At 36.4% G+C, this 13,559-nt stretch overlaps 1 protein-coding gene across 2 annotated transcripts in view; it reads left to right on the top strand.

The window, feature by feature from the left end:
• Positions 1–10,005, top strand: part of LOC124364204 (calcium channel flower) — a 43,384-nt gene extending 33,379 nt beyond the window's left edge. For both annotated transcript variants that reach the window (XM_046819514.1, XM_046819515.1), the window contains one exon: positions 8,443–10,005. Coding sequence is in view for 1 of the 2 variants with exons in the window: in XM_046819515.1 (XP_046675471.1) it covers positions 8,443–8,542 (100 nt within the window). In the remaining variant the exon portion in view is untranslated. The remainder of the gene's footprint in view (positions 1–8,442) is intronic.
• Positions 10,006–13,559: the final 3,554 nt, after the last annotated feature.

The following is a 13,559-nucleotide window of genomic DNA, read 5'->3' as shown; positions in this document are numbered from 1 at the left end:
CATCTATATTTTTACCACTATTTTTTATAACCTCAGATGAAATAGATGTTAAAGTGTTTTAGCATGAGTCTACATTCCTAGTTCAAAAACAAACACCATAGTTTATATTTGTTAATTTTTGTTTAACAGTAACATGATTTATATTATTCCTAATTTGTAATAATGTTTCTTTTTTTTTTCGTGAACTCAAAAACATTTATTTTACAGCTTTCTACCAACTCAAGGCCTAGCATGTAATGGTCTGTTAAGCCATTATCAAAAACATTACTTATAAATGTAACTGTTTTCCTATTAAAAAAAATAAATAAATGACCTATACAAGATTTTGAAAATATAATCTACGTGTGGGGTAATTCACTATTGAAATATAACCATAGCTATCCGTTACGCTCAAGTAATTTTGTGTATTTGTTCAGTTATCCGGTATATTTCAGTTTATGTCGCCAATATACAAGGGTCATTTGGAAAGTACGATCCATTCTGCGATAACTGTTCGAGTGGCAAGTGGACAGGTGCCCGGTTCCCAGCATGCCTTGCGTACCAAATGAAATGCGTGAAATCATTGTAGAGAACTGTTTACTATGCGAATTTAAGATGTTCAAAACAATTGATCAATCCTTTACTGTGAAATTTGACCAGTTATCTGGTTTTTGACAGCAAGGAACGTTCCAGCACTGGATATTCATAGATAGATAAGTGAAGTGTACGGCTCTAATACGATGAGTGACAGCAAAGTGCGGAAGTGGGTGAGAACTTTCAAAGAAGGACAGAAAATGTCCGTAATGAACCGCAATCTGGCCTGCCATCAGTGATCATAAAGATTTGGTCAATGTCGTTGTTAAAAAGATTCGTAAAGATCGGCGATGTACCATTTCACAATTTCACGACATTGCACAAAATTTTCTCCGAACATTTGAAATTTCGCAAATTGTGCTCACCTTGGTTATCCAGGCTGTAATGAGTAACAATAAGTGAGGGGAATGGGTTTTGTTTTGAGTTTTTGTTCTGATATCATAAGGAAGGCAATAAAGAACATTATCACAGGTGACAGGACATGGGTTTCTCACATAACCCCAGAAATGAAACACCCGTCAATGGAATGGTGTCACACAATATCACTGGTTAAAGTTAAGGCCAAACAATCAATCTCAACACTCAAAGTGGCAATCATGTTTTAGGAGGGACGTAGAGTACTGTTAGTCGAGTTTATGGAACGAGAAAGAACAACAAATACAGCTCAATGCTAGGATACTCTGACTAAACTTCGACGTGCGATACAGAATAAGTGACATGGCCTATTGACATCTGGAGTTTTGTTGTTGCATGACAACACCAGACCCCGCTCTGCCATCCAAACCCAAAATCTCATCAGATCATTTAGTTGGAAACAGATTAACTACTCGCCGTACAGTACAGGACTTGGTGCAGAGCGACTGTCACCAATTTTGCTGCATAAAGGAAATTCTCTGCGGTAATCACTTCATCACTGATGACGCGACTTTCCCTAATTTCGCTGCCTAAAGGAATTTCTCGGCGGCAATCACTTCATCACTGATGACACGAATTTCATTGCCTAAAGGAATTTCTCAGCGGTAATCACTTCATCACTGATGACAAGATGACAGAAGCAGTTATTCTCACAAGCAGCAGAATTCTATGACATCGGCATTCAAAAGCTTGTAGAACGTTATGACAAATGTTTAAAGCAAAAATGGAAAAACGTTGAAAAATTAAAAAAATATCAGGAACCAAGTTTTGTTTATCCATTATTTGTTTTTATAAGAAACCAGACCTTACTTTCCAGATGACCCTCATCTATTGTATAATTAATTATTCAAAAGGGGTAAGATTCCTGCTAACTCATGTAAGAGTTCCCTCTCAGTATTCTCTTATCTATAGAGAAAGTTATCTACATACTTAACATTCAGGGACAGTAGGTCAGCAGTAACCATTAAATGACAACTCATTTGAAAGGTCTTGATAAAAGAAGAAGATTGGAAACTAGAGCTTTCTACCTCAACCCAGAACCAAATGGCAGCTCATTTAAATTAATTAAGTGGATCATGATCTACCTTCAATAGACATAGATAGAAAAGTGAAAGTCAGGACACCCCTCTAGGAAACAAAAGCTGTAATCTTGTTTAATTGTAACAACCATTAAAAAATCTGTTGTTATTTTAAACAATTAAGCAAGTACTGTACTATCAACAGCATGCAGGATATAACAAACATATAGGCTACAACACAACTTAGAACTACTACAGAAACAAAAGATTTACAGCAAATAACTAAACATTTATGTCTATTTGAGTTTTTCAATATCATCATTGATTACAATCCTCTGACATTTTTCTCCCCCATTTCTCCTAACAGACACTTTCTAACTCTACTCTATGCAAACTTTACATACATGTTTTCTGGAGACAGGTGATCACTAATGAAAACTCTCTGATCAGGGATAGCTTGATTTTCCTGCTTGGCATTGTACCAAGGCTATTCAGAAAGTAGGGAATTTTTCCGAATAAAAAAAACCAAGTAAAAAAATATTATATTTAAAATTTTAACGATATTATTTACATTTATCTAATATTTTGTTAAAATATTATATACATGTGAAAGAGGGACTAAAATACTAATTTTCAACATAATCACCATGCAAATTCAGGCACTTATAATAGCAGTGGACAAGCTTTTAAATTCCTGTGTCATAGAATTCTGCCACCTGTGATCTCAGCCACGTACCTGGAGCTCCTCATTGTTGTCAAAATGCAGTGTTGCTAGCCAGATCTTTATTTTAGGGAACAAGTGAAAATCACTTGGAGCAAGATCAGGACTGTAGAGGAAAAATTCCCTCGATGAGAAAAAACTTCCCAGTTAAATGAGTTCAAGAGTTCATGCTTAAGGTTTGCCGTGTGAGGTCGGGCATTGTCATGCAAAAGAAAATTTTGTGACAATTTCCCCAGGGCTTCTTTTGGACAGCTCTCCTAAGGTTTTACTATGTTTGGCAGTACCACTCAGAGTTTATTGTTGCACCACACTCGAGAAAATCAATAAGAACACATGCCTGTCCCAGAGCACTGTTGCCATGATCTTCCTTTCCGACAAAGTTTGCGGACATTTCCTTGGTTTTTAGGGGAACTTGTGTGCCCTCACTCCACGAACTGTAATTTTGTCTCACAATTCACATGTTTCCCCTAGGTTTCGCCCCCTGTTACGATTCGCTCCAGTAATGCATCAACATGACTGATGTAGGCCTCCAAAAACGTCACATCTGCCCCCATTTGTTGTTCTTTATGGTGATCTGTAAGCATTTTTGGCACCATCTTGCAAAAAATTTGTGGTTGCCTAGCTTATGTGAAACTTGTGGGAAAGTTATAGGAAGTTCAGTTATTGCGAGACGGTGGTTTTCACGAATCTTTTCGTCAACTTTAGCGACCAGATCGTCAATCACAATGCTCGTACGTTCACTTCTCTTTTGATCACGGTTTATTTCTGCCATTTTTTAACTGAATGCACCACATCCTGTCAGAACTTTTAGTCATTACGTTGTTCCCGTACACTTCAGAACGGATGCGAAAAATTCGTTAAACTGATTGGCAACCTCAGTTCCATCCTCCACAAGTATATTCCCATTTTTAATTTTGATTTGTTTTTTAACTTTTGTTTTATTATTAATGATGTCCCAAGTTGTTTTTGAAATATTTTTAGAATATAGAATAGATTTGGAGACATTGTATGCTTTCGCAGCTTGGATCACTTTCCTGTAAATTTTTTTGTATTTTTTGAAGAATGTTTTGAAATTTTCATTACAGTTTGTTAATTTCAGAGAAAAATTTCACTTTCTCTCTCGAGACCAGAATACCTTTTGTGATCCATCTGTTTTTTGACGTTTTTTTGCAAATATTAATCGTTTTTGTAGGGCAGCATGTGTTAATATGGAAATTTAGGACGTTGTTAAATATTTTGAACTGCTGCTCTACAGATTGAGAAGAGTGAAGGAAACTCCACTTTTCTGTTGACAGGGAAGAGTTGAGGTGAGCGATGTTTTCTGGCCTTGTGTCTCTTATTGTTTGGTTAATTTTGGGCTCCCTTTCAAGTTTCATTCCACTGACGACAGCTTCTTGCCCGTAGTGGTCAGATATAGCTGTGTTTACCACAGCCACCGCGACACTTGGATGGTTGGTGATGATGTTGTCGATAGCTGATTGGGTTGTAGCCGTCACTCTCGTCGGAGTTTTGACTAACAACTCCAGGTCGAATGACCTAAGTAAATCAACTAATCGAACTGTGGAATGGTGTGTGTTGTCCAACGCGTCAATGTTAAAATCCCCCATCACGACATATTCCTGACGTTGATCAATCAGGTCTGTCAGTAATTGTTCGAATTTTGAGAAAAAAATATCTTTGTTTCCACTGGGAGACCTATATATTCCGATCACTACTAATTTTGATTTGTCTGTTTGAATTTTGATTCCGACTGCTTCATAATCTTTTTCGAGTGATTCTTGGATCGGAAAGGGGGCAAACGTGAAATTTTTTTTTATAAAAATAGCAACCCCTCCTCCTTTGGAGTAGGGTCTACAGTACGCGGAAGCCAATTTGTAATTTGGAATTTTGCACAGTGCGATGTTATCACTGTTGAAACCGTTTTCAGTGACAACAAGAAGATCTGTTTTGAGATCCTCGCACATAAGTTGAATTTCTTCCAATTTGTTGGTTGCGAATTGAGCATTTTGATGAAGCAGTTTCAGTTCAATTTGTTTGTAAATTTTTGAGTTTGTTCGTTTTTGATGGTGATTCTTTGCCAATTTTGTCCGCTGATTTAAAGAGGGGTCCCTAAAAAACAGTCTCAATTCTTTGCTCTTGTAAATTTGAAGCTGCAGAATGGACAACAGGGCCGTTTCTTTCATCTTCCTTCACGGCGTCGTCACAAGATATAGTCGGCATCGGGGGCTCTGGAGTCAACTGTATAGAGTCTGACGGTGGCGGTGACGGTGGCGGTGGCGGCGGCGGTGGCAGTGACGGCGACAGCGACGGTGGTGGCGGCGGCGGTGGCAGTGACGGCGACAGCGACGGTGGTGGCGGCGGCGGTGGCAGTGACGGCGGCAGTGACGGTGGTGGCGGCGGCGGCGGCGGCAGCATTGGTGGGACAGCAGTGAGGGTGTCAGGAACAACCTCAGCCTTCCTGGCCGCAGCAGTCGAGGCGCTCAGCCCGCCAAGAGCCTCCACGACGAGTCTGGCCAGCTGCCACTTCCCTCTAGTGTGGAGATGCATCCCGTGCCTCGTGAAGTGCTTCCGCTGCAGTCTGTTCATATCTAGGACAGAGATGTGGTGCCTAGCAGCCAGTTCTTCTATATAGGCATTCACGAGGGCGGTGTGCTGGTTAATATCGTGCGTAGAGGGCAAGTCGTGACGATGGGGCAGCGTGGCGACAATCAGCCTGTTGTGAGAAGCTACGGACGTGATCCTCTTCTCCAGGTTGTCGTATATATTCCGCTGCTCCCCGGCCGCAAGGTCATTGGTTCCGGCGATCAGGACGCTGCATCGAGTCCCTTTCGTCACCGGCTGAGGTTGGGATGAGGTGATCTGAAGCAGCCTCGCCCCAGGCTTGCAGACCCCTGTCACAGAAACGCGTCGAGAGAGGAGCTGGGATGTCATTCCAGCGATGTGGCGGACGTGGCTATCTCCCTCGATCACAACCGACTCGAAAGGTATGGGGTTAGATACAGGTAGTGGAAGAGGTTTTGGTTTTCGGTTGTTATTTTTACATTTAATTGAAATTTTGGTAGGCTTTGATGGTGAAAATGGTGTCAGGTTCGAAACTTTAGGTGGGTTAGGAGGCTGTGAATTACCTGGTTTACACTGTTTCGAGGGGTGCTTAAGGACAGGAAATGGATTGTTTGTTTTTTTGTTTTTTTTTTTGTTTTACGAGTTTCCAGGTTTCATTTGGATTCTTGCAGACGCACTGTGTATGTTGCAGTTTCAAACATTCAACTTCAGCCTCCAATACTTCTACTGTGGTTTTTAAACTGTCTATAATTTCATTGCTATGGTCAGGAACTGGGATTGAAACAGGAAGGGTTTGAGTTTCTTGGGTGGTTAGAGGGATTGGGTCGCACTGTACTGCACCGTCGTTGGTTTTTACGGGGTTTGATGACTGGGAAGTTGCGGATGCAAAAATTTCGGATGTGTATAGACTAAGGCGCTGGTCTGACTCGATAGCATGGTCTAATATGGATTTTAGTTCGGTCTGTAGGCGTTTTATTTCTTCCTTCAGAAGTGTATTTTCTTGCAGCAATGCATCGAGGTCAGAAAGCGGGTGAGTTGATGAAAAGGAAGTGTTTGTACAGATTGCTGTGGGTGTGTTGTAATGGGCGGGGGTCGAGGGGGTTGTCGGTGCGGCAGGTGAAGGTGTGGGTATTAATGAATTTGGGTCAGAAAGCGGGTGAGTTGATGAAGAGGAAGTAGTTGTAGAGATTGCTATGGGTGTGATGCAGTAGGCGGGGGTCGAGGGGGTTTTCAGTGCGGTAGGTGATGAAGGAGCGGGTAGGGGGGTGTTGAGTGGTGTGGCGAGGGTGTGTGACTGCGATGCCGGAGACTGGGTCGGTGAAGCAGCTGCAGACAGACGTCTCAGGGTGACAGGGTGTTGTCCAGTATGCTTATCGTTGGTAACACTAACCACCGTCACTTCGGCGTCACTCCTAATTGATGCATTGCAGGTTTTCCCCAAACAACGCCAGGACACATCACCGTTTTTTAATACTCTAAAATGTCTATATTTATGGTCGTCGTATACAATGCACGGTTTTCCTTTGGTGGTGTGTTCAATTTTAAATGACATTTCATAAATCAGATGAAAATTATTTAATGGAATAAATAAGTTAAAATAATAAATAAGTCAATATAATAAATAAGTTAATATAATAAATAAGTTAAAAAAATAAATAAGTTAATAAATAAAATGAGTTTTCACGAACAATGATAAATAGACTTCAGACGTGGTAAATATTTAGACACAGGAGACAGGAGACAGTAGACAAAGAGGACATAAACGTTCAACAATAAATAAGCGTAATAAAGTGGTGGTGCGTGTTGATAAGGAAGATTAGGCTTCTCTTGTTATCCGCTGTTATCAGTCAGTGGCGCAACTGAGCGTCAGTCAAGGTCAACTACTCCTGACTGGGCTAAATGCAGGACAGTGAGTTTCTCAGAGTCAAGAGTCTGTTATAGAAACACGTTTTTACACATAACCTCAAACAAACGTGTATAATTAGAAGTCAATATTATTAATATTTTAGAGGTTTACGTACGACACCGATGTCACAGCGATGCCCAGATAGAATGATTTGTCCTATACACATTCACTTCTTCCACTGATCTTCCAAAAAGATGTCAATAATTATATTAAAATGAACAGCGAATTACTCGTCCTGTCTCGTCATCAAGCCTCCATGCAATGTTAAATTTTTCACAGTAGTTAAACACTTATGAATTGGCAAATAAGTTTTAAAACAAAAATGACATCATTTGTAATGTGTATCAATGATTGTTAGAGACTAACGTAACACAGCTGTTCACTGAACTAGTTAGTGTGTGTTCATGGATCACTCCTATAGCATGAGATGTATCGTTACTTATATTCTAGAGTGTCCTCAGAAGATTCACCCTTTAGCTCAACAAACGCTGTAGGAGGATCTGTCCAAGAAAGGCCAAGTTAGACTCCTAGGTCTCTCTGTTACTGCTAGTTAGTGTGTGTTCGTGGATCACTCCTATAGCATGAGATGATCATTGCTTATTTGAGAGTGCGCTCAGAAGATTTACCCTTTAGCTCAACAAACGCTAAGGAGAGGAGGATCTGTCCAAGAAAGGCCAAGTTAGACTCCGGCGTTATGTTAGTTTGGTTATTTAAACACATATGTGAAAGAAACGGCCAAATACAAAATAATTGAATCGTAAAAAAGTGAAGGCTCTGTGGTGTAATGGTAGCACATTCACCCGGCAAGTGAGAGATCCGAGTTCGAGTCCAGGCGGAGCAAGTACTTTTTGTGGTTCAATGTTTATTACAATTATATATATGTGTATAATTTAAATAAATATATATATATATATATATATAATATTTTTTATACTAATAAACTTGTATGTCCAGAACCACAAATTAAGTTTATCCTTCTTTTTCTTAAATCTCTGCTTCTTTTACTTGTGTTTGCGTCAGTTTTCTTCTGTGTTCTGTAAACTTTGTTTCTTTATGAACCTGTGCGATTTCCAGTCTCTGAATCAAAATACTTCGCAGTCTGTGTTCCAATATTTAGTTTACAAAGATGTATGAAATATGCATAACTAAGTTTCAGTACATGTAGAGTCTATATTTGTGTGTGTTCGGCAAAAGAAAAGTAACAAATAGTGTTTAAGATTAATAAATTTATTTCTGGTCCGTTTCAGGGCATCAGCTGAAGAAATGAGACAGAACGCAACACAACTAGTAGATAATGCCCAACCAATGGCACGGACAACAGCCCCCGGGAAAGTGCCCCCTGTGTGACCCCCTCCCCTCCTCTCCCCACTTCCTATGTGTACTCCCCCTCAGCTGTGGCTTCTCGTTGTTTTCAACCCTCAAATAGCTATGGGATCAACAATCATCAAGGTTGTTACATGATGTTGAAATATGTAAATAAATATATTTTAATGTTAAACGGTTTCATTAGACGTTACTGTACGGTCGGCAGGAATACATTTCACTGTTTGTTGTTTTCATTAGTCAAAAAATAAAAAGATATTGTTTTGTTGTCATATTTTATAGGTTAGGAATTTAAAGCATGGCTTGTTTGATTTGTTACCGTTGCTTTTCAATGTGTAGGCAAGAATACAAAGAGAAATATTAAAAGTGTGTTATGATAGTAGAATCGCAATATGTCGATGAAATCAAATGGTGGCTTGATAGATAGATGATTAGCCTGTAGTATTATGTCAGTGCTTTATCTTGCCAATATAAAATTAGAACGAATTGGCCTAAAATTGTATTTTATTTCTTTATGTTAGTGGAAAAAAATTAGACGTATAAACTTTTGTCAAAGTGTAATCGGATATAATTATGAAGATAATTTGTGCTGTAGAAGAATTTTCTGGCAAGATATCTATTTGAATTTCCAAACGACAATTTTAGAAATTTCTAGATGTTTTGATTATTACCATTAGAAAAGATTAGATAGTTGTTGTATTGTTGAAATTGCATATCAGTGTGTCTAGATTCTTAAAATGTGTTCTATAAAATTTTTATAGAAACCGTTAGTGATGTGTATATTAGTGTGTTGACTATAGTGAGAGATTGTGTTTTAAGTGCTGCGTACACGTTTTTAGGCCACAGCTTCAGAGGGTGAATGTTCAAATTGTGTGTAGTCTCAGTGTATATGTCTGTCGTAAGCTAAACAATGACTGATTATTTTAACCTCCACTACATTCCCATTATTCAAGCTCAGTTTTTCACTTATTTATAATAGCATTGTTTGTATTAGTTGTAATGAAACAGGACGTTGGTAACTGCATAAGTATATCATGTGGTGTTTTGCTATAGCCTACATTGTCTACTCTGTTTCATCATTATTATCGTAATGAAACATTATTTTATTTATTTGTTTATAAACTCACTATTAATTATTTAAGTGTGTATGTATTATGTATATTTAGTTAGGTAGAAAATAAATAGATTTAGAGATTGAATTGCATTTAAAAATGTCCACTACTCTAGCTAATGTTTCAATTGTTTGTTAGAACAGAAGAGAAAAACTAAATGTTTTGTTGTTACAATAAGATAATAGCAATTATTAAATTAAAAAGTAAGTAATTTTTTAATTAATAAAAGTTATTACTTTAAAAAGGTAAGTTATTTTTTTAAAGTGAATTTTCAAATTAAAAATATTGATTTTGTGATATTTTAAAATAACATAATACAATATAATTTAAGCAAATGAGGGCTGTCTATAACTCAAAAAAAAAACAAAAACAAAACAATGGACTATACATGAATATTTACAATATTATTACAATGGAAGAAATTGTAAGATAAATGAAAAACACGCAGTATGATCATTGCTTTTTATAGTTTTTGATATACTGATAAATATATTTTATAAAAATTATCTCAAATTAGAGAGAATCCTGATCATAAATTTACTTTAAATAATTCATCTGTATTTTCCACATAGTGTCGTCAGATTTGAATAATGTAATAAATTAAAATGATTGAGAAGTTAAAATTGTTACTTTGACATCAAATAAAATCTGTACATAAATTTGTTATTTTATTATTTATTAGAACTATATAATTATCTTTAAAGTGGCAAATTGTTTTAGGTTTTATTTTTGGAGCTTTGAAGTTTATGTGTTCCATGGTTGTTTATACCAACATAGCAATATTTCAGTACAGGTTTTATTTGTGATAATTACAAATATTTGGTATTTGAATTTTCTGACACTGTGTGTCAGAAAAATGGAAATGTTTAGAAAAACCTGTTGAAACAGTTTTTTCACATAATTAAGAAGTTTATTTGTTGGGTTTTTTTTTATGGTTGAGTTGCTAAATATGAATAAATAACTTATAAATTGTTGAATCTACAAACTTCACACAGTCTATGACTTAAGTAACAATAACAACAATGGTCAGTATGTTTACAAGAATTATGAGTTTATTGTACAATTTGTCAATTTTACTCCATTCCTGTCTGTTTAGATAATGTTCCCCAAGCCAATTAATGTTATTGCTGTCCACAATTGTGTTATTGGAAAAACATTGATAACATTATCTTTCAATTTGTTCTCTCTTCCAGATCAACAAAGATTTCAATTTCAACACATAAAACTACTAATGAGTTTGTTTGCTCAAACAAATTAAGTTAAAGCTAATGTTGGCAACTGATTTATAGCAGGTCTAATTTTATTCTAAGCACCAAATAAACAGTTGTTTAGCTTTAAATGTTAATGCAGTTTGTACTTAAGTGGTTCTAAAATTATATAGTACATAGAGGACCATAGTGTGATATTCAATTTTTTAGCGTATAGCATTATATTTCAGTTTTTCTTATGTGTTTGTGTATGTTTTATCAATCTTTTATTGCCTGTAAGTTGTAATGTTCAGTGTACGCAAACACATCAGAACTGTAAGAACATAAATCTCTAGGGGGTATAGGATATTTTTACAGTGAGATCAGCATTTTTCTGTGACAGGAAAACTTTCTACATCCAGGTTTAACTGATTCTAGTGCAGCTAGTGGTAAGAGGACACCATCGACATGTTAAGACCTGTTTGTTCGCTAAATCTGACTAACCTCTGTTAATCATGAGACGTAAACTTGTTATGAAGAATTTAGAACATAAAAGAATTGTATGATCAAAATGTATGTTACAAAGCTTTATTGTGTTCACCTGATGTAAGAAGAAACTTGCTTTGTTCAGATCACATTACAAGTCATTCACAGTCATATAACAGACATACCTTTTACTGTGAATTTTATAAGAAATTCATAGTGATTGAAATATGTTTGGTGTTGAAGAATTTGTACTCAGCAGGTGTAAATGCAGATTCCTCTATAGGTAGCAAACGTGTTTTTCTTAAATGTTAAAATCTTAATGAACGTTGATTAAAACGTTAACTGGTGCAAAAGTGCCCATTAATATAGTCAATAAGTAGTAAAATTCATAATCATGTTTCATGTAGGTACTACGTTAAATATGCAGAGAAAGTGTCAAACCATTAAATTTTGCAACTGCAACAGTCCGGGCAGTTTTCATCGGCAGCTATAGCTAATAAAAACTCTTCTATGGTCAGGTAAGCTTCAATAGAACAAGAATGTTACATGATTGTTAGGTACAACTACAAGGTATTTGAATAATTACAAGGCAACAACACTTGTGCCAGTCTAAGAGTATGCCATGATGTTGCATTATTGTTATAATCATCCTCAAAACCTGCACCTGGAGCAGAGTATTTGGAAGTGCCAATGTGGTTTAAGATTTTGGATCTGAGTTAGAGAAGCGGAGGTTCAAATCCTCGTTGTGACCATCGCACTTATCAGTACATCGACCTTGTCCTGTAATGCATATCCCCCTTGTTTTGTTTGATAAGATCATCACACAGGCCTGTGGTCTATGAGAACGAGCAGAATAAGGCTTAAAAGGAAATCGGCCTCTTTAAAAAAGAAAAAGTACTCTGAAAGACAGTGTACTCCACATAGAACAACCCTAAAAAGTGTCGGAAAGTGATGCTGGTGATGAAGAAAGGCATGATGACAGTATTTTGACTACTTCGGTAAGGATAAATTACTGACAGAATAGTTAGCTGCAACAAAAGGTTTATTCGTGCAGCTTCATTATTTATACCACTGTAACTTTGTAATGATTGTTTGCTGCATCAACTACCTGTTTTTTTTTTTGTATCGTTATTATTTATTCCTCACCACGTTTTGTCTCTATTTTGCAATGGTTTCCATTGCATCAAGACCTTCCATCTTTGTTTGTCGCGTTCATTCATTCATGCTATGTTGCTTTGTACCAATAAATCCTAAATTATTGGTCAACAAGACCTTGCGAATGTTGGACACTGAGTAGCCAAGTTTTAGCATCATACTATAGCAAGAATAGTATCGTATTGATGTACAGTGTGTTCTCTACAGAGCCTATGTAGTAATATTTGATGATACTTGACTGTGCATGATAGCCAAAGAGTAAATAGACTTATTTACACTCATTTTCTAAACAAGTTCTATAATTGCTGATGTTTGCTTGAAAATGAATAAGAAATTTTAAATTGTATAAATGAGAAGGGAATTTTTTAAAATCGTTGAGAGGTCACCATGTGATTGGATTCACTGTTGTTTAATACAGAGAACATGACAAATTCTGTTATGACAAAAGGTCCAAACTATAGATCAGTGAACTAAAATCCGATCTTTTACCATAGTGATACTACAGGCCACTTAGCTGGTGAAAATTACTCTTCCCAAATACCAACAGCATACCAGCAAATACCACAGTGAGAAACGTAATTATTTAGACAATGTTAACATGTACGTCTGTAAATTCTACGTATCATAGGATACTGTCTCAAGCTTTCAGCATGATAATGCATCCCAAAAGATTGAGTGGTTTTTCTACATTTTGTACAATTGATATGTACGTTAAATTTGTATACATACAAACAATTATTGTGCTTACAAGTGAAATAACGGCAAAGTTTGAAATTGTGATTTAAGGATTTTTAAATACCAAGTATCTTATTGGCATGAGGACAATTGATAAAACGTTAGATTTTCTTTTAAGATGTAGCAATAAATATGTTCCTAGTTGTACAAATCACCAGTTCTTGAGAAACAATTTTGTCTTAAGTAAAATAATTGTTTGGTTGAATCTGTTGTATAACTGTGGAAGAACTTGAATGAATAGTTTATTAATTTTTAACTGATACGATTTTAAAGTACTTTATTTTGAATTTTCATAATTTTAAGTTTCAAACTGACGGACATCAGTAATTGTACTACAAATAATAGTCATTACCCATAATTATCATG

The sequence above is a fragment of the Homalodisca vitripennis genome, chromosome 6 (assembly GCF_021130785.1).
Source record: "Homalodisca vitripennis isolate AUS2020 chromosome 6, UT_GWSS_2.1, whole genome shotgun sequence".
NCBI classification, from domain to species: domain Eukaryota; kingdom Metazoa; phylum Arthropoda; class Insecta; order Hemiptera; family Cicadellidae; genus Homalodisca; species Homalodisca vitripennis.
Note: the sequence above shows the minus strand (reverse complement) of the source record. Positions and strands in the feature narration are given on the sequence as shown.